The sequence below is a fragment of the Hyperolius riggenbachi genome, chromosome 7 (assembly GCF_040937935.1).
Source record: "Hyperolius riggenbachi isolate aHypRig1 chromosome 7, aHypRig1.pri, whole genome shotgun sequence".
NCBI classification, from domain to species: domain Eukaryota; kingdom Metazoa; phylum Chordata; class Amphibia; order Anura; family Hyperoliidae; genus Hyperolius; species Hyperolius riggenbachi.
Window position 1 is genome coordinate 65,439,793 of NC_090652.1, and position 24,460 is coordinate 65,464,252.

Below are 24,460 nucleotides of genomic sequence, written 5' to 3' on the forward strand. Positions count from 1 at the left end.
CTACTGTTCCCAGCAGACACAGAACAGTACACAGAATGCTATATAGTGTGGCTGAACGAGCGGTGTACTACTGTTCCCAGCAGCGACACACAATGACTGGGGGGGACCCTGGCTAGCGTGGCTGGAGCGCGAACTACCCTGCCTGCCTACCCAAAGCTAAACCCACAGACAAATGGCGGAGATATGACGTGGTTCGGGTATTTATTTACCCGAACCACGTGACAGTTCGGCCAATCAGAGCGCGTTCGGGTCCGAACCACGTGACCCGTTCGGCCAATCACAGCGCTAGCCGAACGTTCGGGGAACGTTCGGCCATGCGCTCTTAGTTCGGCCATATGGCCGAACGGTTTGGCCGAGCACCGTCAGGTGTTCGGCCGAACTCGAACATCACCCGAACAGGGTGATGTTCTGCAGAACCCGAACAGTGGCGAACACTGTTCGCCCAACACTAGTAAGAACCTATACAAAATTTGCAACCAGTCTCCCAACTTACATACTGGAAGTTGGACTGTGCCACTGATACTTTATCAGGAAGCTCTATAGCAGTGAGAGCAGTTTGCTCAAGCCCGCCCCCTCTCTGCCTGTGGTCTCCTTATCTGTGAGAGCATTCTGCTCAAGCCCGCCCCCCTCTCTGCCTGTGTTCTCCCTATCTGTACACAGAACGGCATCACAGAGAGCAGTGCCTGTGAAGAGGAAAGCAGCTCAGTAAATATAGATTTATTTATCTACCCAGCTAATTAGTGCTCTGGCTTAAGCTACACACTTATCTCTCCCCATCTGAGCCAGGAACATACAGGGACACTGCTCTACAATTATAATGACTGTACACAGATCAAATGCAGCAGCAGCAGCAGCAGCTGTGTTTGTATTTGGTTTTACATGAATAAGTGAAAGTAACTGTGCCTATGTGTATATACCTCCCAATTTTTTGATATGAGAAAGAGGGACACTTAAGCCATGCCCCTGCCACACCCATAATCACGCCCCCAACACACCCCTAGTCATGAATACCATAAAGATTTCATAAGAAAAAAATTGTTGTTTTATAACTCAAACCACACTGATCCTTTCTATCCTGGTTCATTGTCCTTCATATTAACATTTGAAAATTAGAAATATATCAATTTAAAACATGAGAATAAAGTTTAGAGTCAATCAAACATGTTTCAGTAGAGAGATACAAATATTTACATAGAAAGAGGGACAAATGAGGAGGAAAGAGGGGCAGAGGGACACGGCTCCTAAAGAGGGAAAGTCCCTCCAAAAGCGGTACAGTTGGGAGCTATGCATATATGTCCCTGCATACATTATTTGATGGAGAACTTTACACCCAGCGGCACTGACCCAGAAGCAGATGGCGGCCATCTTCGATTTTAGACAGGATAAAAATGAAAAATGAAATGAGCACAGGAGAGCAACACAAATCACAAGCATAGCCTGTATTTGGCATACACTTTCAGGGGGTATGTTTATTTTAAAGGTACCTGCTCATCTCAGCTTTCCTTTAAGCAAATATACTTATGTTTTCCATACGGGGATTAGTGACAATGAATAAAACTTAAAAAAAATCACTTCATTTGCTTTCTGCTGTTTTATAAGTAGGCTTTTGATAATGTATATTCATTTATGATAGTCATATCAGGTTATGTTAATAATAACAGCGTTATGACTTTGAGAGGAAACTTACCTTCCACAAACCTCTGTATCTGAATCTGCTGGACTTCTTGTGCATCCTGAAGTACTGGACCTGGAATATGTTTTTAAATGTTTAAAGAGACACTAAAGCGAAAAAAAAACCTATGATATTATGATTTATATGTGTAGTACAGATAAGAAATAAAACATTAAGATCAGATACATCAGTCTAATTGTTTCCAGTACAGGAAGAGTTAAGAAACTCCAGTTGTTATCTCTATACAAAAAAGCCATTATCTCTATGACTTTCAAAAGTCATGGAGAGGGCTGTTTTCTGACTTTTATTATCTCAACTGTTAGTTAAATATTTACTTTTCCTCTGGCAGAGGAGAGTTCATTAGTTCACAGACTGCTCTGAAAGAATCATTTTGAATGCTGAGTGTTGTGTAATCTGCACATATTAGAGAATGATGCAATGTTAGAAAAAACACTATATACTTGAAAATAAAAATATGAGAATATTTTCTTTGCTGCTAATCTTCTAGTAATTATTCATAGTACACAACCAATCCATTATATCATATATTTTTTTTCGCTTCAGTGTCTCTTTAACCCACAGAACTCAGATCTTATGACAGAACCCGAAATCTGGCCACTTCGGGTTCTGGACGGTCAAAGCTAGAAGTGGCCGTCACACAGCGGCCAATGTCAGAAATGGATTAGAATTCAGGCCGGCGTTGTTCATCTCCCCCAGCTATGGCTCCACATCCCGAGCACTGGCAGTTGGGGACACTCGCGTCCCCCCCTCCCCAGAGTCATTTGCTGCAGCAAGAATGCAGGGAAACTGAGACTCCTGCCGTTCATTCCTGCAGAGCGGGTGCTGGCAGAAGCAATGTCTGCAGCGTTCCCACTCTGCTTACCTTTTGCGATTAACTACTCGGGCAAGGGGGGGGGGGGTTGGCGAGTTTCCCTGGCTGCCAGAACTCCGGGGGAGGTGCCAGAGCCAGGGGAGATGAATGACACCAGCCTGAATTTGAATCTATTTAGCACATTGTCCACAGGGACACGGCCACTTCTAGCTTTGACCGGCCAGAGCCCGAAGTGGCCAGACTTTGGGTTCTGGCCGTAACATGTCCAAAAACACAACACTACAGATACAAAGAGTATATCAAGGGGTATTAAAAACACACACCGTGGGCACACCCTGGAGTTCAAATTTTACAGATGCCAAACAGATATCACAAAGTCTAGGAGGAATGACATGCCACAGCTGAACACAATAGCACACTAGCTGGCTGTGAGTCTGTGTGACAAACAAACTCCTCACCCTCAACCGCTCCATTCCTCCTAAATCAGGACAGCAGTGCCACCTCCTCCCTTCTGCTGTTCAAGTCAAATGAAACACTGCTGCTCTCCTCACTCCCCCCTCCTAGTCAGACTCCTCACACCGCATTCACAACAAGCTTTTCTTTTTTTTTTCCCCAATGATGACCTCTTCACCTCGCTCTCCTCTCACTTCTCCTCCTACTCTGACTGCATGCTGTTAGTGTAAACACAGTACAAATAATCTGCCCCTGTAATTTCTGCACCTGATGAAAATGTTTCACTTTGCTTCATGACGGGACCGGCTCTGAATATTGGGATCAGAAACAGCACATGACAACTTACCAATCCTCCGTTGAATTATTCCATTTATTTTCAACAGTTTTTCAGGATCTTTCTCATCTTCTTTGAAGAGGAACAGATCTCTGGCCAGTAATTCAATGCTGGGCTGATTTTTCAGTATTCTCTCTTCCTCTGCAGAGCTGCTGTCCATCACGTCGTCAACCACCACAATGACATTTTCCTTTCCTATAACCAGGAGAAAACAAAAACTATATTGGAGCTATAACTTCTCATAAATGTCATGTTTAGATACACTCTAGGAAGAATCTATAAAACAAAAGACACATTTTTAGATCTGTTATTTTAACATTTTTGATAAAACTCTATTTCTTACACTGCATGCACAGGCTGTGGCATATGAAATGTAAGAAAAAAAAACCTAAATCTGAAGTAAGAAGAATATGAAAGCTGCTATATTTATTTCCTTTTAAATAAAACCACTTGCCTGGCAGCCTGGCTGATCTCGATGTGATCTCAATCGATTGATGCAAAAATGACTGGCGAAAATTTGCAAGCAACACTGGTAGTTGGCTGTATTTTACCAACTAAGAACTGTGATTTATATAGCATGTATCATGTGCAGAACTGAGATTTTTTTTTAGGATTTATTGTGTTCTAAGTACATAGGGTGTGAGCACTTACATTACTGTACTGTATGTACAGGATCTTCTAAAAAAATTAGCATATTGTGATAAAGTTCATTATTTTCTATAATGTACTGATAAACATTAGAGTTTCATATATTTTAGATTCAAATACACACAACTGAAGTAGGTCAAGCCTTTTATTGTTTTAATATTGATGATTTTGGCATACAGCTCATGAAAACCCCAAATTCCTATCTCCACAAATTAGCATATTTCAACAATAAAAGAAAAGTGTTTTTAAAACAAAAAAAAGTCAACCTTCAAATAATTATGTTCAGTTACGCATTCAATACTTGGTCGGGAATCCTTTTGCAGAAATGACTGCTTCAATGCGGCGTGGCATGGAGGCAATCAGCCTGTGGCACTGCTCAGGTGTTATGGAGGCCCAGGATCATGGGCGTAACAATAGGCCCTGCAGCCCCTGCTCCCGACCAATAAAAGAAAAGTGTTTTTAAAACAAAAAAAAGTCAACCTTCAAATAATTATGTTCAGGCCGTTTTGTGGGGGCTGGAGGGGTGGCAGCATGAGGGGAAAGCCTTGGCCACAGTTGGCGGGGAGAGGGGAAATTCCCCCCCTCTCCCTGACCTCGGGGCTCTCCCCTGTGCACTCCCCTCCAGCTAGTTACAGTTTGGGCAGTGGGCAGCGGGCAGCGGCAGCAAGATACATACCTTTTCCCTTGCGTTCCACCGCATACTCCTTGCTCTAGCGGCTGACGTCACTTCTTTAAGACGGGCCCACAATGAAATTCTGTAGGGAGGCCCGGTGGGGCCTAGTTACGCCCCTGCCCAGGATGCTTCGATAGCGGCCTTAAGCTCATCCAGAGTGTTGGATCTTGCATCTCTCAACTTTCTCTTCACAATATCCCACAGATTCTCTATGGGGTTCAGGTCAGGAGAGTTGGCAGGCCAATTGAGCACAGTAATACCATGGTCAGTAAACCATTTACCAGTGGTTTTGGCACTGTAAGCAGGTGCCAGGTCGTGCTGAAAAATGAAATCTTCATTTCCATAAAGCTTTTCTGCAGATGGAAGCATGAACCCACTTTTGAACCAGAAACAGCAGCAGAAGCGCCTGACCTGGGCTACAGAGAAGCAGCACTGGACTGTTGCTCAGTGGTCCAAAGTACTTTTTTTGGATGAAAGCAACTTTTACATGTCATTTGGAAATCAAGGTGCCAGAGTCTGGAGGAAGACTGGGGAGAGGGAAATGCCAAAATGCCTGAAGTCCGGTGTCAAGTACCCACCGTCAGTGATGGTCTGGGGTGCCATGTCAGCTGCTGGAGTTGGTCCACTGTTTTTTATCAAGGGCAGGGTAAATGCAGCTAGCTATCAGGAGATTTTGGAGCACTTCATGCTTCCATCTGCTGAAAAGCTTTATGGAGATGAAGATTTCATTTTTCAGCATGACCTGGCACCTGCTCACAGTGCCAAAACCACTGGTAAATGGTTTACTGACCATGGTATTACTGTGCTCAATTGGCCTGCCAACTCCCCTGACCTGAACCCCATAGAGAATCTGTGCGATATTGTGAAGAGAAAGTTGAGAGACGCAAGACCCAACACTCTGGATGAGCTTAAGGCCGCTATCAAAGCATCCTGGGCCTCCATAACACCTGAGCAGTGCCACAGGCTGATTGCCTCCATGCCACGCTGCATTGAAGCAGTCATTTCTGCAAAAGGATTCCCGACCAAGTATTGAGTGCATAACTGAACATAATTATTTGAAGGTTTACTTTTTTTGTTTTAAAAACACTTTTCTTTTATTGGTCGGTTGAAATATGCTAATTTTTGTAGATGGGAATTTTGGGTTTTCATGAGCTGTATGCCAAAATCATCAATATTAAAACAATAAAAGGCTTGAACTACTTCAGTTGTGTGTAATGAATCTAAATTATATGAAAGTCTAATGTGTATCAGTACATTACAGAAAATAATGACCTTTATCACAATATGCTAATTTTTTGAGAAGATCCTGTACACAAGCTTGTTAGATTGTTAGGTAGCTAAACTGTTCTGTATTGCAAGCCACTGAGACAATTTTCACTTACATGATTTAGGCCTGTGTATGATTAATTACAACTAGGTACTTGTAGTAACTTTGATAGAATTGTGTGTACTTAGTTACTAGTTAGGCATTGTACTATTGCAGGGACACATATTGGCCCATATGTAATTTTTTATACCTAGGAGATAATTTTCATATTCTCTTTAAAATAACTTTTAAGCATTTTCCAATTACAAAAGTACCTAAACATTGCTGAAAAAGAACTACCAAAATAATTTTGTGAGAAAACGCGGAAAAGCCGCCGCGAGTACTCAAGGTAAGGCGGCTGATTCCGCGTTCAACAAGGCGGCGGATTCCGCATCCGACGCGGCGGTTTGCACGCATAGGCCTACATCTGTCCGCATGGCAGAACGCGGAGAAACCGCCGCATGCTCGGATAGCGGTGCGGCTGGTTCCGCGTCCTGCACAGCAGATACATTGCAAAACAGGTCTGGTGTGGCTGGGACTGATAGTCCACACAGGTTCAGAAGGACGCGCGCGCGCATTGAGAGGCAGAGCTTTGATGACAGGCAGAAGGGTGTCAGCTGACCAAGCCGGTCAGCTGACAATTTTACCACTTCCTATTGGTCCAGCACTTAGGGGAGGCGCTGGAGAGTGCTAGGATATATATACTAGGTGCTGGTCATTTCTCTGGTGTCTGCCGTTGCGATCACTACGGGGTAGCACTCAGACCTTTTGCTAAAATCTGTGTTGTTATTTCTCTGTTATACTTCAGACTAGTTCCAGGGTGTTGATGATCAAGGAACTCACACCCAAGACTAGGGAACTGTATTATCATTCTGTTATACTTCAGACTAGTTCCAGGGTGTTGATGATCAAGGAACTAACACCCAAGACAAGGGAACTGTATTATCATACTGTTATACTTCAGACTAGTTCCAGGGTGTTGATGATCAAGGAACTCACACCCAAGACTAGGGAACTGTATTACAACTCTGTTATATATCAGACTCGTTCCAGGGTGTTGATGATCACGGAGCTCACACCTAAAGAATAGGCATTGTTATTATTTGTTATGACTTCCTGCTTTCCTGACCACTCTCTTGCTCTCTGAATTGGTACTTCACTATATCTGATACTCTGTTGCCGAACTCTGCTTGTCCTTGGATTCCGATTCTGTCTCCTGTCTTTGTACCTGATCTGTCTGTCTATTGCCGACCTGGCCTGTCCGACCTCGAGAACTATTTCCCCTGTTGGGAGATAGTTCACAGACCTGTCAGTGACACTTCACCCCTGGTGTCACTCACACTCTGGTCCTTACCACTCTCAGCCTGGCTCCGCCCCTTGGGGAGCCTCAGGCCATTGGAAGGAATCTGTTCTTTAGGCAGTACCTCCTACTGCCTTGCACCCTCTGTACGGGTGCTCTCCTCAAAGTATTACTGTTGCACCAAACACTCAGATATTACTCAGGTGTCCAGAGGTTAGAGATATATCTGATTATCGGTGATACTGCAGATCATCTATAATCGGGTATATATCTGTATTCTCGGTGATACTGCAGATCACCGGTAATCAGACCCTCTCTGTGTTACACCGATCGTTACAAATTTTGAGTATTTTCTTGCTTTCTGGTAGTTTAAAAAGTATTTTATGACAAGTAGAGATGTCGCGAACATAGAGTTTTCCACTTCTGCAAATGTTCGCAAACATGCAAAGCCGGGGAACCGCCATGGACTTCAATGGGCAGGTGAATTTTAAAACCTACAAAGACCGTTTCTGGCCACAAAAGTGATGGAAAAGTTGTTTCAAGTGGTCTGACACCTGGACTGTGGCATGCCAGAGGGGGATCCATGCCAAAAGTCCCACCAAAAATTAAGTTTACCAGTTGACGGTAAGTCGAATTTTAATCAATAAAGGGCAGAAATCACATTACATTCCTACAAATAATGCACTTGAGTGGTACTGTGTGTGAAACTTAATGTAGCATCAATAGCAGTGGTGTGCACACAGCTCTGGGTATCAGTGGGCTGTGGAGTGTTACACACTAGAGATGTAGCAAACGGTTCGCCGGTGAACGGTTCCAGGCGAACTTTGGTGGTTCGCGTTCGCCTGCACCAGGCGAACTTTTGCGGAAGTTCGATTCGCCTCATAATGCACTATGAGGGTCAACTTTGACCCTCTGCATCACAGTCAGCAGGCACATTGTAGCCAATCTGGCTATACTAAGCCCTGGAGCCCCACCCCCCCTTATATAAGGCACGCTCCGGCGGCCATTAGCCTCACTCGTGTGCCTGCTAGAGACAGACTAGGGACAGCTGCTGCAGACTTGTTCTTCTAGGGACAGATTAGTTAGGTTATTGGCTGCTTAGCTTGCTCCTGGCTGATTGTTATTGCTTTTATAACACCCCTCAACAGCTCTTTTCAGAGCTTATTCTGTACTTTTTTTTCTGTGTGTCAAACTGACACTTTTGTTGCATACACAGCCTTGCTAATTCATAGTGTGTGTGCCACTGCCAGCAGCCCAGCACATTCAGTGACTACCTGTGTGTGTGACAGGGAGCTGCACATTGTACTACCTAGTACTGCATATACCCAGTACCTGTTGTGTTTACTAAACTCACCTCATCACTGCATATACCCAGCTTTATGTTGAGTGAACCCACCTCACTGCATCTAACTACCTGTTGTGTTGAGTGAACCAACCTCACTGCATCTAAGTACCTTTACTGTTCAGTGAACCCACCTCACTGCATCTAACTACCTGTTGTGTTGGGTGAACCCACCTCACTGCATCTAAGTACCTTTACTGTTCAGTGAACCCACCTCACTGCATCTAACTACCTGTTGTGTTGAGTGAACCCACCTCACTGCATCTAAGTACCTTTACTGTTCAGTGAACCCACCTCATTGCATCTAACTACCTGTTGTGTTGAGTGAACCCACCTCACTGCATCTAAGTACCTTTACTGTTCAGTAAACCCACCTCACTGCATCTAACTACCTGTTGTGTTGAGTGTACCCACCTCACTGCATCTAAGTACCTTTACTTTTCAGTGACCTCACTGCATCTAAGTACCTTTACTGTTCAGTGAACCCACCTCACTGCAGCTAACTACCTGTTGTGTTAAGTGAACCCACCTCACTGCATCTAAGTACCTTTACTGTTCAGTGAACCCACCTCACTGCATCTAACTACCTGTTGTGTTGAGTGAACCCACCTCACTGCATCTAAGTACCTTTACTGTTCAGTGAAAATACCTCACTGCATCTAACTACCTGTTGTGTTGAGTGAACCCACCTCACTGCATCTAAGTACCTTTACTGTTCAGTGAACCCACCTCACTGCATCTAACTACCTGTTGTGTTGAGTGAACCCACCTCACTGCATCTAAGTACCTTTACTGTTCAGTGAACCCACCTCACTGCATCTAACTACCTGTTGTGTTAAGTGAACCCACCTCACTGCATCTAAGTACCTTTACTGTTCAGTGAACCCACCTCACTGCATCTAACTACCTGTTGTGTTGAGTGAACCCACCTCACTGCATATAAGTACCTTTACTGTTCAGTGAACCCACCTCACTGCATCTAACTACCTGTTGTGTTGAGTGAACCCACCTCACTGCATCTAAGTACCTTTACTGTTCAGTGAACCCACCTCACTGCATCTAACTACCTGTTGTGTTGAGTGAACCCACCTCACTGCATCTAAGTACCTTTACAGTTCAGTGAACCCACCTCACTGCATCTAAGTACCTTTACTGTTCAGTGAACACATCTCACTGCATCTAACTACCTGCTGTGTTAAGTGAACCCACCTCATTGCATCTAAGTACCTTTACTGTTCAGTGAACCCACCTTACTGCATCTAACTACCTGTTGTGTTGAGTGAAACCACCTCACTGCATCTAAGTACCTTTACTGTTCAGTGAACCTTCAAATATATATAAACTTCGGCGCTGAATCATGGATGTCCACCACCAGAAACACCATAAAAATAAATGCGCTTACCAAATTGCTACAGAGGCTAGCCCCTGATGAAACTACGGCAGTGAAACCAGTCGGGTGAGGCGGACGTGTGGCTGGACGGCGTTCCATGATTGTTACATGCATTGCTGGTCGTAATGGAGAAAGCTACGCTTACGGATCATTACGCGTAATTTTACGCTATTACGCATTACGAAATTACGCTTACGGCATAGACATTCAATTTCGGTACATGTATATAATTACGCATAGCACTTACGCAATTACGCGTAAGTATACTGTAAGTCAGGTTGTTACGTTTTGGGCTTACACGTAAAATCCTACTAGCAATTAATGCGTAAGGTCATGCTGCCAAGCGGAAAAGTTGACGCATGGATCAATGTTAGGTAGCCGCCGACTTTAAGGGTTAATAGCAAAGCCCCGTTAAGTGCTAAGAGCCTCAAATTTGGAGAATATATTAAGGAGATCAGAAGGAATAAGAGGAAAAAAATTTTTTTCAAAAAGACCTTATAGTTTTTGAGAAAATCGATGTTAAAGTTTCAAAGGAAAAATATATACATTTAAAAACCCGCCGACTTTAACGGTTAATAGACAAGCCTGCTTAAAATTTAGGAACACCAAATTCACAGGGTATATTAAGGGGATCAGTGGGAATAAGAGGAAAAATTTTTTTTTCAAAAAGACCTTATAGTTTTTGAGAAAATCGATTTTTAAGTTTCAAGGGCGAAAATGTCTTTTAAATGCGGAAAATGTCAGTTTTTTTTGCACAGGTAACAATAGTGTTTTATTTTCATAGATTCCCCCAAGTGGGAAGAGTTTTACTTACTTCGTTCTGAGTGTGGGAAATATAAAAAAAAAACGACGTGGGGTCCCCCCTCCCAGACCTCTTTAACCCCTTGTCCCCCATGCAGACTGGGATAGCCAGAATGCGGAGCACCGGCCGCGTGCGGCTCCGCACCCTGACTATACCAGCCCGCATGGTCCATGGATTGGGGGGTCTCGGAAGGGGAGGGGCAGCCAAGCTTTCCCCTCCCCCTCCGAGCCCTTGTCCAATCCAAGGACAAGGGGCTCTTCTCCACCTCCGATGGGCGGTGGAGGTGGAGGCCGCGATTTCCTGGGGAGGGGTTCATGGTGGCATCTGGGAGTCCCCTTTAAAAAGGGGTCCCCCAGATGCCCACCCCCCTCCCAGGAGAAATGAGTATAGAGGTACTTGTAGTACCCCTTACCCATTTCCTTTAAGAGTTAAAAGTAAATAAACACACAAACACACAGAAAAAGTATTTTAATTGAACAAAAAACATAACCACGAAAAAAGTCCTTTAATATTCTTAATTAACCATTAATACTTACCTGTCCCTTTAAAAGCCAGTTCCCACGCAATATCCTCGGAAATATACTAATCAGTTACAATGTAACAAAGTTATTACAATGTAACAACTTTGTTACATTGTAACTACGCCGCACCCAACGTCACTCACCGCCGCCGCCGCCTCCGCGTCTGTGCTGCAGGACCCGACAGAGCTCTGAGCTATAGCTCAGAGCTCTCTAAGCATCTTTGTATTTGGGCTCCAAGGAGCCCCATTGGTCCTTAGCAGACCAATGGGGTTCCTTCTGATTTGAAGGAACCCCATTGGTCTGCTAAGGACCAATGGGGCTCCTTGGAGCCCAAATACAAAGATGCTTTCGAGAGCTCTGAGCTAATATAGCTCAGAGCTCTGTCGGGTGAAGGGACGCTAAGTCCCCGCCGTCTCCGCTGCCCTCCCCGCCTCTCCCACATGTCACCTATATACATGCTGGCACCCATGGGTGCCAGCATGTATATGAGTGACAGGTGTGGGCGGAGTGGACGGCGGGAGCCGGCGGGGACTAGCGTGTATGCGGCGGCCGGCGGGTGAGCGGCGAGTGACGTCGGGTGCGGTGGTGTTACAAAGTAACAAAGTTGTTACATTGTAATAACTTTGTTACATTGTAACTGATTAGTATATTTCCGAGGATACTGCGTGGGAACTGGCTTTTAAAGGGACAGGTAAGTATTAATGGTTAATTAAGAATATTAAAGGACTTTTTTCGTGGTTATGTTTTTTGTTCAATTAAAATACTTTTTCTGTGTGTTTGTGTGTTTATTTACTTTTAACTCTTAAAGGAAGTGGGTAAGGGGTACTACAAGTACCTCTATACTCATTTCTCCTGGGAGGGGGGTGGGCATCTAGGGGACCCCTTTTTAAAGGGGACTCCCAGATGCCACCATGAACCCCTCCCCAGGAAATTGCGGCCTCCACCTCCACCGCCCATCGGAGGTGGAGAAGAGCCCCTTGTCCTTGGATTGGACAAGGGCTCGGAGGGGGAGGGGAAAGCTTGGCTGCCCCTCCCCTTCCGAGACCCCCCAATCCATGGACCATGCGGGCTGGTATAGTCAGGGTGCGGAGCCCCACGCGGCCGGTGCTCCGCATTCTGGCTATCCCAGTCTGCATGGGGGACAAGGGGTTAAAGAGGTCTGGGAGGGGGGACCCCAGGTCGTTTTTTTTTAATATTTCCCACACTCAGAACGAAGTAAGTAAAACTCTTCCCACTTGGGGGAATCTATGAAAATAAAACACTATTGTTACCTGTGCAAAAAAAACTGACATTTTCCGCATTTAAAAGACATTTTCGCCCTTGAAACTTAAAAATCGATTTTCTCAAAAACTATAAAGTCTTTTTGAAAAAAAAATTTTTCCTCTTATTCCCACTGATCCCCTTAATATACCCTGTGAATTTGGTGTTCCTAAATTTTAAGCAGGCTTTGCTATTAACCGTTAAAGTCGGCGGGTTTTTAAATGTATATATTTTTCCTTTGAAAATTTAACATCGATTTTCTCAAAAACTATAAGGTCTTTTTGAAAAAAAAAATTTTCCTCTTATTCCTTCTGATCTCCTTAATATATTCTCCAAATGTGAGGCTCTTAGCACTTAAGGGGGCTTTGCTATTAACCCTTAAAGTCGGCGGCTTTTTTATATTATATGGGAGCGTAATATTACGCGATTACGGCAGACTGTGTAATTTCAATGGGAGTTTACTGTCTTACGCGTAATTTGTTACGCGTAAAACGTAACCCTACGGTCTACGCGTAATTAATTACGCGTAATACCGTAACCTTACACGTAACGCTTACGGTGCATTTGTAGTGAATTACGATGCGTAATTACGCTAATGCGTAATTTCGGCCCAGCACTGGTTACATGCTGTTATACACTGTGGGTCCCTGTGATAAGGGCCCAGATGTGAGTGATCCTTTTTAAAGTTGTTTTATGTGGATTTTATTGGATTTATATTAAAAACACCAAATGGATACGCTTAGATGAGCATATTGTTTCTTTGCATGTTTAATACGAAAACATTATAAATTTGAATCGCTCTGCTTGTGGAGAGGAGGCCGGCTATGAAGATACCTGCCGCTGACCTCATAACGCTTTGTTGCAGACCCTGTAATTAAGGTCTGTAGAAATTTGGTAAGCGCATTTATTTTTATGGTGTTTCTGGTGGTGGACATCCATGATTCAGCGCCGAAGTTTATATATATTTGAATGTTGACCTGGACGCTATACTGAAGTGTTGGACTTTGGCAGCTTTTTTCATACATTTTGTCCATCAGTAATTGTTTTTGGTTGCGCTGATATTTTTTGATTTTTTTTTTTGCATTTGTTCAGTGAACCTACCTCACTGCATCTAAGTACCTTTGCTGTTCAGTGAACCCAGCTTACTGCATCTAACTACCTGTTGTGTTGAGTGAACCCACCTCACTGCATCTAAGTACCTTTACTGTTTAGTGAACCCACCTCACTGCATCTAACTACCTGTTGTGTTGAGTGAACCCAGCTCACTGCATATACCTAGCATCCCCCCCGAGATGGACAAAATGGACAAACCAGGTAGAGGAAGAGGTAGAGGCAGACCAAAAGGAAGGCCACCCGGCACCGGCAGGTCTGTTCGAGGTGGTGTTGCTGTGATTTCGTGCGAACCTGTCCCAAAATACAGTGCTCAGAAGAAGGCACGTGCCATCACTTCCCAAAATTGTTCAGACGTGCTTGAGTTTTTAACACAGAACACCTCATCTCCCGCAGCCACCAGCGCTACAACAAGCACCACATCCGCTGCATTTAACACTTCGCAGAAGGTATTTGGTGGTGAGGAAATCACTGATTTACAGCCACTACTGCAACAACAAGAAGAAGGTGCAGGTACACCCAGGGCCGGGCCGAGGCAGAGGCTGGGAAGGCTGGGGCCTCTGAGCGCCGCCACCAGGGGGCGCATTTCTCTGTGCTATCCCCAGGCTCAGACTGAGCCGGTGTTCAGACGTAATAACCTACAGGAGCACCGGCGAAGTCCCGATGGAAGGTTCGGTAGGCCTTTTACGTCACCTGACACATGGCGTGGTGGGCCCCCTCTCCTCTCTGCCCATCTCTGTCTGAGCTAGCGGCAGAGTTTTCCCCGGCCAGTACTAATGCTTCTGGCACGGAGAATGTGCAGACCAGGCCCCTAAATGACGTCAGGAAGCAGCAGGAGAGTCATGTGACTCACAGGCACACAGATGCGCAGCTCTCAGCTGATCTCTGGAGACTGAGCAGAGCAGCGCGGATTTTGAATTGAGAAGCCAGGGAGAACTGGCCGGAGCGAGATGCTGGGCTGCCCGTGACATGCTGGAACAGCTCGTTAGGGAGATTATGTTGTGTCTGAAGCTGTGAGCGACAGAGCACAGAAAAAAGATAAGGAAACACCCCAGTGAGAGTGGAGCAGCGGAAAGAGTACAGAAGCAGAGAGGACAGCTTTCAATTACAGACGGAATGCAGGTGACAGAGACAGATGAAGAGATTAAGCTGGGAAAAGAAAGATTAACTCCTTGACAGCAGTCAGCAGAGAAGACAAACAGGAAGAAAACACAGATGGAGGAAAGTTGTAAAGATCATCTGTAGCAGAAAGTGTGCATTACAACTGGGCCAGAGTATAGAGACAGAAGGCTGGTGAGATCTCAATAATGTATTGTCAGAACTGTTTTGATTCACATGCATGCTTAAAGTAAACCAGAGACAAGTATTTGGCAGCGTTTTATACATACCTGGGGCTTCCTCCAGCCCCATCCGCACGGATCACTCCCACGCCGCCATCCTCAGCCTTCTCCCTCTTCGCTACCGGGTCCCATAAGTGTTCAGTTGCTGTCAGTTGGTGCATGCGCAGTGCGCTCCTCTGTCTCGCTCCCGTGTCTGGGAGCCTTCTACGCCTTCACAGCGCATGCACTGACTGGCCGCAACTGGCTGAAGTTCCGGGCCCCGTTACTGAAGAGGGAGAAGACTGAGGTGGGCAGCATGGGAGCGATCTGTGCCAATGGGGCTGGAGGAAGCCCCAGGTATGTATAAAACGCTGCCAAATACTTATCTCTGGTTTACTTTAAACTCACTAAAGATAGCTTAACTTATATTTAAATGTTTCTATGTAATGTGAATTTTTCTAAATAGGAAGTCTTCTGCAGCACTTTACAGAGTACATAATCATGTCACTGAGCTCACAATCTAATCCTGCCATAGTCATAGCTTAATGTCCTACCATATTATTATTATGTATTTATAGAGCATTGACATCTCCTGCAGCACATTACAGAGTACATAGTCATGTCACTGACTGTCCTCAGAGGAGCTTACAATCTAATCCTACCATAGTCATAGTCTAATGTCCACCATATTATTATGTATTTATAGAGCATTGACATCTACTGCAGCACATTACAGAGTACAGGTGACTGTAAAGGGGAAGGAGGGGGACCTCTATATCACTAGGTAATGCAGTCAGGAGCACAGCAGATCGGCCTACAGGGGGCTGGGAAAATCCTCAGGTCGCTGACACTAACCTAGCCCATACCTACACCTAACTGTAACACAGCTATTGTGCTGCCCCGTGCCCAAATTATAGGCTATGACTAATAATTTTAGAGTTTTGACATGGGCCCCTATAGTGGCACCCAAATGACCTACTTTGGGGGGGGGGCGCACTTTGGAAGCTCAGCCTCTGTTGCTGGGGAACCTTGTCCCGGCCCTGGGTACACCATCTCATACGTCTGAGTTAGGTGGCGATAGTATGGACGTGTGAGGAGGGGGATGATGAACCACCTGAAGTTGGTGCAGTTGAGGAGGTGTCTGAGGAAAGCGAAACTGGGCAGGAGGATTATGATGACGATTATACGGATGCCACGTATGTTCTCAGTAGAGGAGATGACCAGGGGGACAGTTCAGAGGGGGAGTCAGAGAGGAGTAGGAGGAGACGACGACTCCATTATAGAAGCAGAGGGAGCTCGTCCTCAGAAACAGCTGGGGGCAGTGTCCGGCGCCATGTATCGCCAGCTATGAACAGCCAGCCAACATGCCCTTCAACGTCAGCTGCTGATGCCACCGTAGCACCATCACCCCAGGGGGGCTATGCGGTTTGGAAATTTTTTAACATGTGTGTCTCAGATCGGAGCAAAGCCATCTGTTGTCTCTGCCAGCAAAAATTGAGCCATGGAAAGGCCAACTCTCATGTAGGGACAAGTGCCTTACAAAGGCACCTGGAGAGAAGGCACAAACATCTATGGCAAGAACACCTGAGGAAAAGCAGCACCCAAAAGACAAGCCACCCTCCTTCTCCTCTTCCTCCTTCAGGTCCTTCCACTTTCTCCTTTGCACCTTCACAGCCACCCTCCTCCACACCGCCTCTTCCCTTGAGCGGTTCCTTCTCCTCTGCCCACAGCAGTACCCAGCTGTCCGTGAAGGAAGTATTTGAACGTAAGAAGCAAATGTCTGCCAGTCACCCTCTTGCCCGGCCTCTGACAGCTGGCGTGGCGGAACTATTAGCTCGCCAGCTATTACCATACAAGTTGGTGGAGTCGGAGGCTTTCCGTAAGTTTGTGGCCATTGGTACACCACAGTGGAAGATACCAGGCCGCAATTATTTTTCACAAAAGGCCATAGCCAAACTGTACCATGCAGTTGAGAGGCAAGTGGCGTCATCTATTGCGAAGAGCGTTGGGTCAAGGGTCCACCTGACCACGGATGCCTGGTCTGCCAAGCACGGGCAGGGCCGCTACATTACGCACACAGCCCATTGGGTCAACCTGGTGACCGATGGCAGCAAGCAGGGAGTACGTGGCTGCGCAGCGGACCGACTTGTCACACCTCCACCGCTTGCAGGCAGGCCTCCAGCCACCTCCTCTCTGCCTGCTACCACCTCTTCGCTGTCGTCATACTCCTCCTCCTCCTCCTTGGCTGGTGTCGCAATCTCCTCTCCAGCTACACAGCCCTCGCACCCCAGGGCCTGTGCTGCATGCCAGGTATGACGGTGTCACGCAGTGTTGGACATGTCTTGCCTGAAAGCGGAGTGTGACACTGGAGCAGCTCTCCTGGCTGCTCTTAACAAACAGGTGGAGCAATGGCTGACCCCGCACAAGCTTGAGATCGGCAATGTGGTGTGTGACAACGGCAGCAATCTCATTTCTGCATTGAATTTGGGAAAGCTGACACACATACCCTGCATGGCACATGTGCTGAATCTGGTCGTGCAAAGATTTGTGTCCAAGTACCCAGGCTTAGAGGATGTCCTGAAGCAGGCCAGGAAGTTGTGTGGGCATTTCAGGCACTCTTACATGGCCATGGCACGCTTTGCGGACATTCAGCGTAGAAACAACTTGCCGGTGAGACGCCTGATTTGCGATAGCCACCCTGCTGATGTTCTCTCGCCTGCTAGACCAGGAGAAAGCCGTCACCCAGTACCTGTATTATTACAGTACAAGGACACAATCTGGGAGGATGTGGATGTTGTGGCCCAACAACTGGACACTGATGCAAAATGCATGCAGGGTCATGGAGCCCTTTGAGGAGGTGACCAAACTGGTGAGTCGCACTGAGGGCACCATCAGTGACTTGATCCCCTATGCCTACTTCCTGGAGCTTGCTGTGCGTAGAGTGGTGGATACAGCTGTGGAGGAGCGTGAGCGAGAACAGTTACGGCAGCAGGAGTCGTGGGAGCGATTTACATCCGAACCCGATGATTCCACAACACCTGCGGCAGCACAGAGGGGGAGGAGGAGGAGGAAGAAGAGGAGTTGTGTGGGGAAGGAGAGGAGTCAGACTCTGATGATGGTGATGAGGAAGGTGTTTCTGTAGAGGAGGAAGAGGCGGCGGAAGAAGAACAACCGCGGCAGCTGTCACAGGGGGCTTCTGCTGCTCCACATTCCCGTGGTATTGTTCGTGGCTGGGGGGAGGAAGAGGAGTTGCGTCCCATCACTGAGGAAGAGCAAGAGGAGATGGAGAGTACGTCTGCATCCAGCTTTGTGCAGATGGCCTCTTTCATGTTGTCCAGCCTGTTGAGGGACCCCCGTATCAAAAAACTCAAGGCGATTGACCTGTACTGGGTGGCCACGCTACTAGACCCTCGGTACAGGCACAAAGTGGCGGACCTGTTACCAACTCAACAGAAGGCGGAAAGGATGCAGCACTTGTAGAACAAGCTGTCGATGATGCTTTACAATGCGTTTAAGGGTGATGTGGCTGCACAACGCAATCAAGGTACCACTGGCAGTAACCCTCCTCCTCCCAAGTCCACGCAGGCAAGGACAGGATGCTCCAGCGATTTCAGGGTGATGTCGGACATGCGGACATTATTTAGTCCAACTCCTCACCATAGTCCTTCCGGATCCACCCTCCACCAATGCCTGGAGCGGCAGGTAGCCGACTACCTGGCCTTGAGTGTGGATGTAGACACTGCGAAAAGCGACAATGAACCCTTGGACTACTGGTTGCGCAGGCTTGACCTGTGGCCAGAGCTGTCCCAATTTGCCATCCAACTTCTCTCTTGCCCTGCCGCAAGCGTCCTGTCAGAAAGGACCTTCAGTGCAGCTGGAGGCATAGTCACTGAGAAGAAAAGTCGCCTAAGTCACGACAGTGTTCAGTACCTGACCTTTAGCAAAATGAATGAGGAATGGATCACGGAGGGCTACTGCATGACCGAAGACTAAGTCAGTCCCCACACACAGCATCTCTGCCTGCAGGCCGCTTGCTTTCTCCGCCACCACCAACAGTGTCCAGGATTCTAGGCGGATTCCTGAATTTTTAAGGCCGCTGCTAGCAGCGGCCGCTACTTTAATTTTTCTGGTGCGTGTACATGCCTGCCTAATTTTTCTGGCTGCACTGCGGGCAGCTGCAACAAAAAAACAAAAGGCATGTACATGTGCCCATCCCCCTTTGTGATCATTACCTTGCCGCGGTGAAGGGGCTTGCGTATCACAATGAAGCAATGACCGCCGGCTATTTGAGTGTCTCGGGTGGGGGTGGGACACAAAAGATAATAAGGTCGTTGCTTCATTGTGGTCAGACCAAATTTGATCAGCTGGACAGTCACTGTTGTTCTATCATTGAGCTACCACAGCCCGGCGACCATATGGGCTGGAAAACTGCCATGGCCTGCACTCTGGTCATGTTGCGCCCAGCACGGCCTTCTTTGCGGTGCGTTACACAGTGAGTTTGGTGTGTCAGTGTGAAGCAAAACTCTAATTACACTCCCTGATTGATGTATACACATGCAAGATGTTTTAAAGCACTTTAGGCCTGCAATTTAGCATTCAATGTGATTTCTGCCCTTAAAACGCTGTTTTGCGTCACATCCAGATTTTTCCCCGGGACTTTTGGCATGTATTCCACTCCGCCATGCCCCCCTCCAGGTGTTGGACCCCTTGAAACATCTTTTCCATCACTTTTGTGGCCAGCATATTTTTTTCTATTTTTCAAAGTTTGCATCCCCATTGAAGTCTATTACAGTTTGCGGACTTTTCCGCGAACCGAACCTTCCGCGAAGGTTCGCTAGCGGGGTTCGCAAACCGAAAATCGCAGGTTCGCGACATCTCTATTACACACAGAGGAATGCAATAGTACTATCAGAATACAGTGAAATAATAATGCACTGGAGTGGTTTTGTGCCTGCAACTTAATGTAGCAACAGCAATAGTGTGCACACAGCTCTGGGTGTCAGTGGGCTGTGGAGTGTACAAAAAAACAAAACACAGGAGATCAATGTACTGTTTGGGGTGCAATCACAGCAAGTAAGGAACAACAACACAGGTCTAGCTAATGCTTTCCCTACATATCTGCAGCAAGTCTGTCCCTGCTCTCACTAACAGTAACTAGCCAGCAGAGAATAATCCAATATGGCCACTGCAACTGCTTTTTTATAGGGGGTGGGGGGTCCAGGAGGGGATGCTGGCTAATTGATTGCCATGTGTCTGCTGACTGTGAGGTAAGGGGTCAACGTTCGCTGAGAACTCAAACAACGGAAATTCGCCGGGAACTATCTGCCAGCTAACTGTTCGGGCCGCCTCTAATGACAAGGTGTAAAAATATCACCTGGAAGAAAACTCAGGTGAAAAAGTCATTTGGATAATATATTTGCATGTATTGGGCTCTCGGTTTCCCTTCCTCTTCATTTGCATAAGGGCCTTTGTACTTTAACCAGCTGTACTGTGCTGATAAGATAACATAGAGAACTGTCATTCCTAAGCATACAATTACTCCTAGCCTAGGAGTTAAGCCCCATCTACACCATACAAATGTTTTGTCCGATTCAATTTGATTCGATTCATTGATTCGATTTGATTCAATCCGACATGTCAGTTCGGGATTCAATTCGATTCAATTTGCCATTGCATAATGATGGCAAATTGAATCGAATCCCGATCAAACATGGCAGATTGAATCGAATCGAATCAATGAATGGAATCAAATCAAATCGGACAAAAAATTGCATGGTGTAGATGGGGCTTAATGCCTGGTACACACCATGCAATTTCCCATCAGATAGATGGGTCGATAGATAATTTCCGAGAGATCTGATCGGTTTTCCGATCGTTTTTCCGATAGATTTTCTGATTACTTATTAGAAAAACGATCAGAAATCAGATCGGACCTGTCAGAAATTATCTATTCGACCCATCTATCTGACGGGACCCTGCATGGTGTGTACCAGGCTTAATTGTATGCTCATTTGGTACTTATTTACTAATTGTACAAGTCCAGCATAGCAGTTGTGCTATACTTAGGCATGAACGAAAATGTATACGAACTTTCAATGGTTCCACACATTTTTGGTGACCTAATTTCACCATGCCATGCTATGGGTATTCAGATGCACGCTACAGAAAACGGCAGCACCGGCAAGCAATTCACATGGCATGCTGGGGTCTGAACAGGCAGCGTTTCTCCATCCACCTCACATGCAGGGAAACACTGCATATTCAGATATACAGGAAAGGGGCCCTTACATATTCTCCCCCTCCTAGCCACTTTCAGGATGGTTTCATACTGTTATTGGCGTTAGCGATGCGTCGCACCCATCACACCGTATCACACCAATTACCGCGTTAGTAGACAATGTTCCCTGTCTGACCACCCACCAAACAGGAAGTGACGCATGCTTGCAGTCACTTCCTGCTTCGGGTATGCAGAAACATATTGTAAAAATACGCTTCTGCGCATGCACACTGCGACGTCGCACCGCCAACGTCGTTAAAGGACCCTGCGACGCCATAGACTAACATGAGTTCCGGGCCTCTGCAGATCGCCACAGATTCCGCATGGTAACATAGTTCGGCGTTAGCATTAAATTTGGCACTTCGGACGCAGTGTACCGCAACGTGGGAAGTATGAACTTCCCCATAGGGTTTCATTAGGCTGCGGTAGCAGTGTGACGAGTTGCCACACCACTCAGCGCCAGTGTGAAAGGACCCTTAGTGTGCTACTATGCTCTCAATACTTAAGGCTCCTTTTTAACTTGCACAGGAACCCTGTGTTGTGCTACCCTGTTTTATCACAAGGTAATGCAACGGCAATGCAAGGCAATGGGGCCTAGCACACTTACCACACTTGTCACATGCCGCTGCGCCGGAAGTGCAGGTTGGCCGCCGAGTCGCCGGAAAGTCAACAGCGCGTTACTGTCAGACTTCAGCAGTGAGACAGAGGCGATGGAAGTAACATAAGTCAATGGGCGAGGCAGAATTTTTAAAAATGTTGATGGTAGTGGTGCGGCGCATGCACAGAACAATGGGAATATGACGGGGAAAGCGGGAATTTTAGTGATATACTTTCTGTCCAGCAGGGAGTACATCACTGGGAGAGGGGCGCTTTGCATATGACCCTGTCAGTGTCCTCTGCCACATTTTGCGCGGTGTGGTGCGATGCAATGGGGGCAGAGGATCGCACCGCAAATTGCACCGCAAATAGGTGTAAAACCAGGATAAGTTGGGATGTACAAATTTAAAAAAGTGGCCTTAGTTCAATAGTTCAATTGTGATCGCGTGATTTTTAACTGTTTCAGACTTGTGTTGCTCACCACCATTTATGCACTCCTTACATTGAATAATATAAGGATCAGTTGCTATCTGGATATTTCCAAGTAAACCTGTGCGGGGGAGGGGGGGTCAATCTTACCTGTCTGACAACTTCTTCGTCCGTCCCTCGGCGCCTTCCACTATGCGCTCCACACGCGTCACATGATTACAAACACGTCCTACTCCAACCTGGAAGGAGGAAATTTTTAATCACGTGACCGCCGCTTGGACCGCATCGTAGGAAGCGGGGACGGATGAAGAAGACGTCAAACAGGTAAGATTGACCCCCCCTCCCCCACACAGGTTTACTGGGAGATATCCGGATAGAACTATCTTATACCTAATATTGCTTTCTGGAGAATAATATACATACTTTTTCACAAGTTATTGGTACCCCTTTTTAAAATTTGAGGCACCGTACCCCCCACCCCATGGATCCTCTGCATGGCTCTGCTGTCCTGCACCAGGGTTGCCAACGTATATTTTTTTTTTACGGACAAAAAATTCAGACACCCAAAATGTTCTGTGTCATCAGCACACTCTTTTAGTTGGGTGGGGCTAAACGGTGGACGTGGTTGCATTGTTACTGGCTGCAACAGGTTATTTCATACCTATCTGGTATTTTCAATTAGCAACCTCTCTGAAAAGTCTCTGGATGCAGTCATGTCCTTTTATTTGGAATCCAACAAATGCTTCTTGCGTGAAGTGAATGATACAGTGACATGTATGTGAATTGCACAAGGTCAGACATTTAAAATGCTTGATAAACATCCTAGTAAAATAAGTCTAGTGGTGGCCATACATGGTACAATTTTTTCATCCACTCTTACCACTTCTATGTAGTATAAGGGAACTGCCTAAATTATCCCTTCAGTAGATTCACTTAATTTACCCTTATACTAAATAGAAATGGTAAGATTGTATGAAAAAATGGTACCATGTATGGCCACCATAAAAATGACATCTGTAGTTTTAATTACCGTAACTACAGCTACAGCTAATTAACTACAACTTCCAAAGTTAAACAGCAGCAGGGAATAACTACAGGAGACAGTTATATAAAGTGTGTATGCAGCTTTACACTTAACATGCATACACAGGCTGTTGGTGTTTCCAGTCAGGGTGTAAGTAGCACTGTAAGAAATGAGCGCTGTACAAAGGTGTTGTTCTGGTATACAATAGTGAAGCACACTGTTCCTATAGGGATAGGGGACCACATGGCGGATAATGTGATGGCTTCTGGCAGGTGAGGTAAGCTATCTTTTAACTACTTTAGTACCAATCTAATTGAAATCTACGCCCTATTTTGGTGGTTACCTGGCTGGCAGGGCGTTGATTTCAATCAGCCTCTGCTGCACGCATCCGCCGTTCCAGTCGCTCCTGCCGATCTCACCGCTGAATCCCGACGTCTCTCACCGCAGCTCACTTGCTCTGCCTGTCTCTATGACGACAGAGCCCTGGGAGCTCATCAGGAGCCAATGAAATTGTCTATCAATGTAAGCAACTCCCATTGGCTTACATTGAATGACAGGGTCAGGAGCCAATGAAAGCGGCTCCTGACCGGCTCACAGGAATTCCGCCGTCATATAGACCACAGAGTGGGTGGCCAAGGTTCCTGACGTGCGGCAGTGACAGCGATTGCAGCGGGTATGTGCGGCAATTCGTCGGTATCCATCGAGGTTCCGCCGTTTCTTGTACCAGCGGTCTCTGGTCCTTAAAGGACACTCGAGGTGAAAATAAACTAATGAAATAAACGATTGTATCGATCTTCCTTCTTATAAAAATGACTTGTTAAGATATTACACAGTTTGATTTTATGTTTAAATCTACTTTTTAAGTTTTAACTGTTTTATTGTTTTTGCTCAATGACACATTCATTGAAGTATGCCAAAGCTAAAATCTATGAATTGTTGACCCTTTGTATCTCTTTCCTGCTCTCAGAAGCCATTTTCTGCTAGGAAAGTGTTTTATAGTTGGAATTTCTTATTAGTGAGGGTCACACTGTAGTCACTTCCTGTCTGGGACTGATTAAGCCACTTACATACCTGATATTTAACTCTTTCAGGCAGAGAAAGAAAACAAAAGGAACACAGCCTAGTTATGTGTGTGCTAGGCACTATACATACACATGTCTATCTCATCATG

The 24,460-nt window shown here is 46.1% G+C and overlaps 1 protein-coding gene across 1 annotated transcript in view; it reads right to left on the reverse strand.

Annotated features, from left to right (window-relative positions):
* Nucleotides 1-24,460, reverse strand: part of LOC137526030 (uncharacterized) — a 113,735-nt gene that overhangs the window by 87,794 nt on the left and 1,481 nt on the right. The window contains exons 2-3 of the mRNA XM_068247242.1: nucleotides 3,304-3,486; nucleotides 1,688-1,747 (exon numbers count right to left, since the gene is read on the reverse strand). Coding sequence (XP_068103343.1) covers nucleotides 1,688-1,747; nucleotides 3,304-3,486 — 243 coding nt within the window. The remainder of the gene's footprint in view (nucleotides 1-1,687; nucleotides 1,748-3,303; nucleotides 3,487-24,460) is intronic.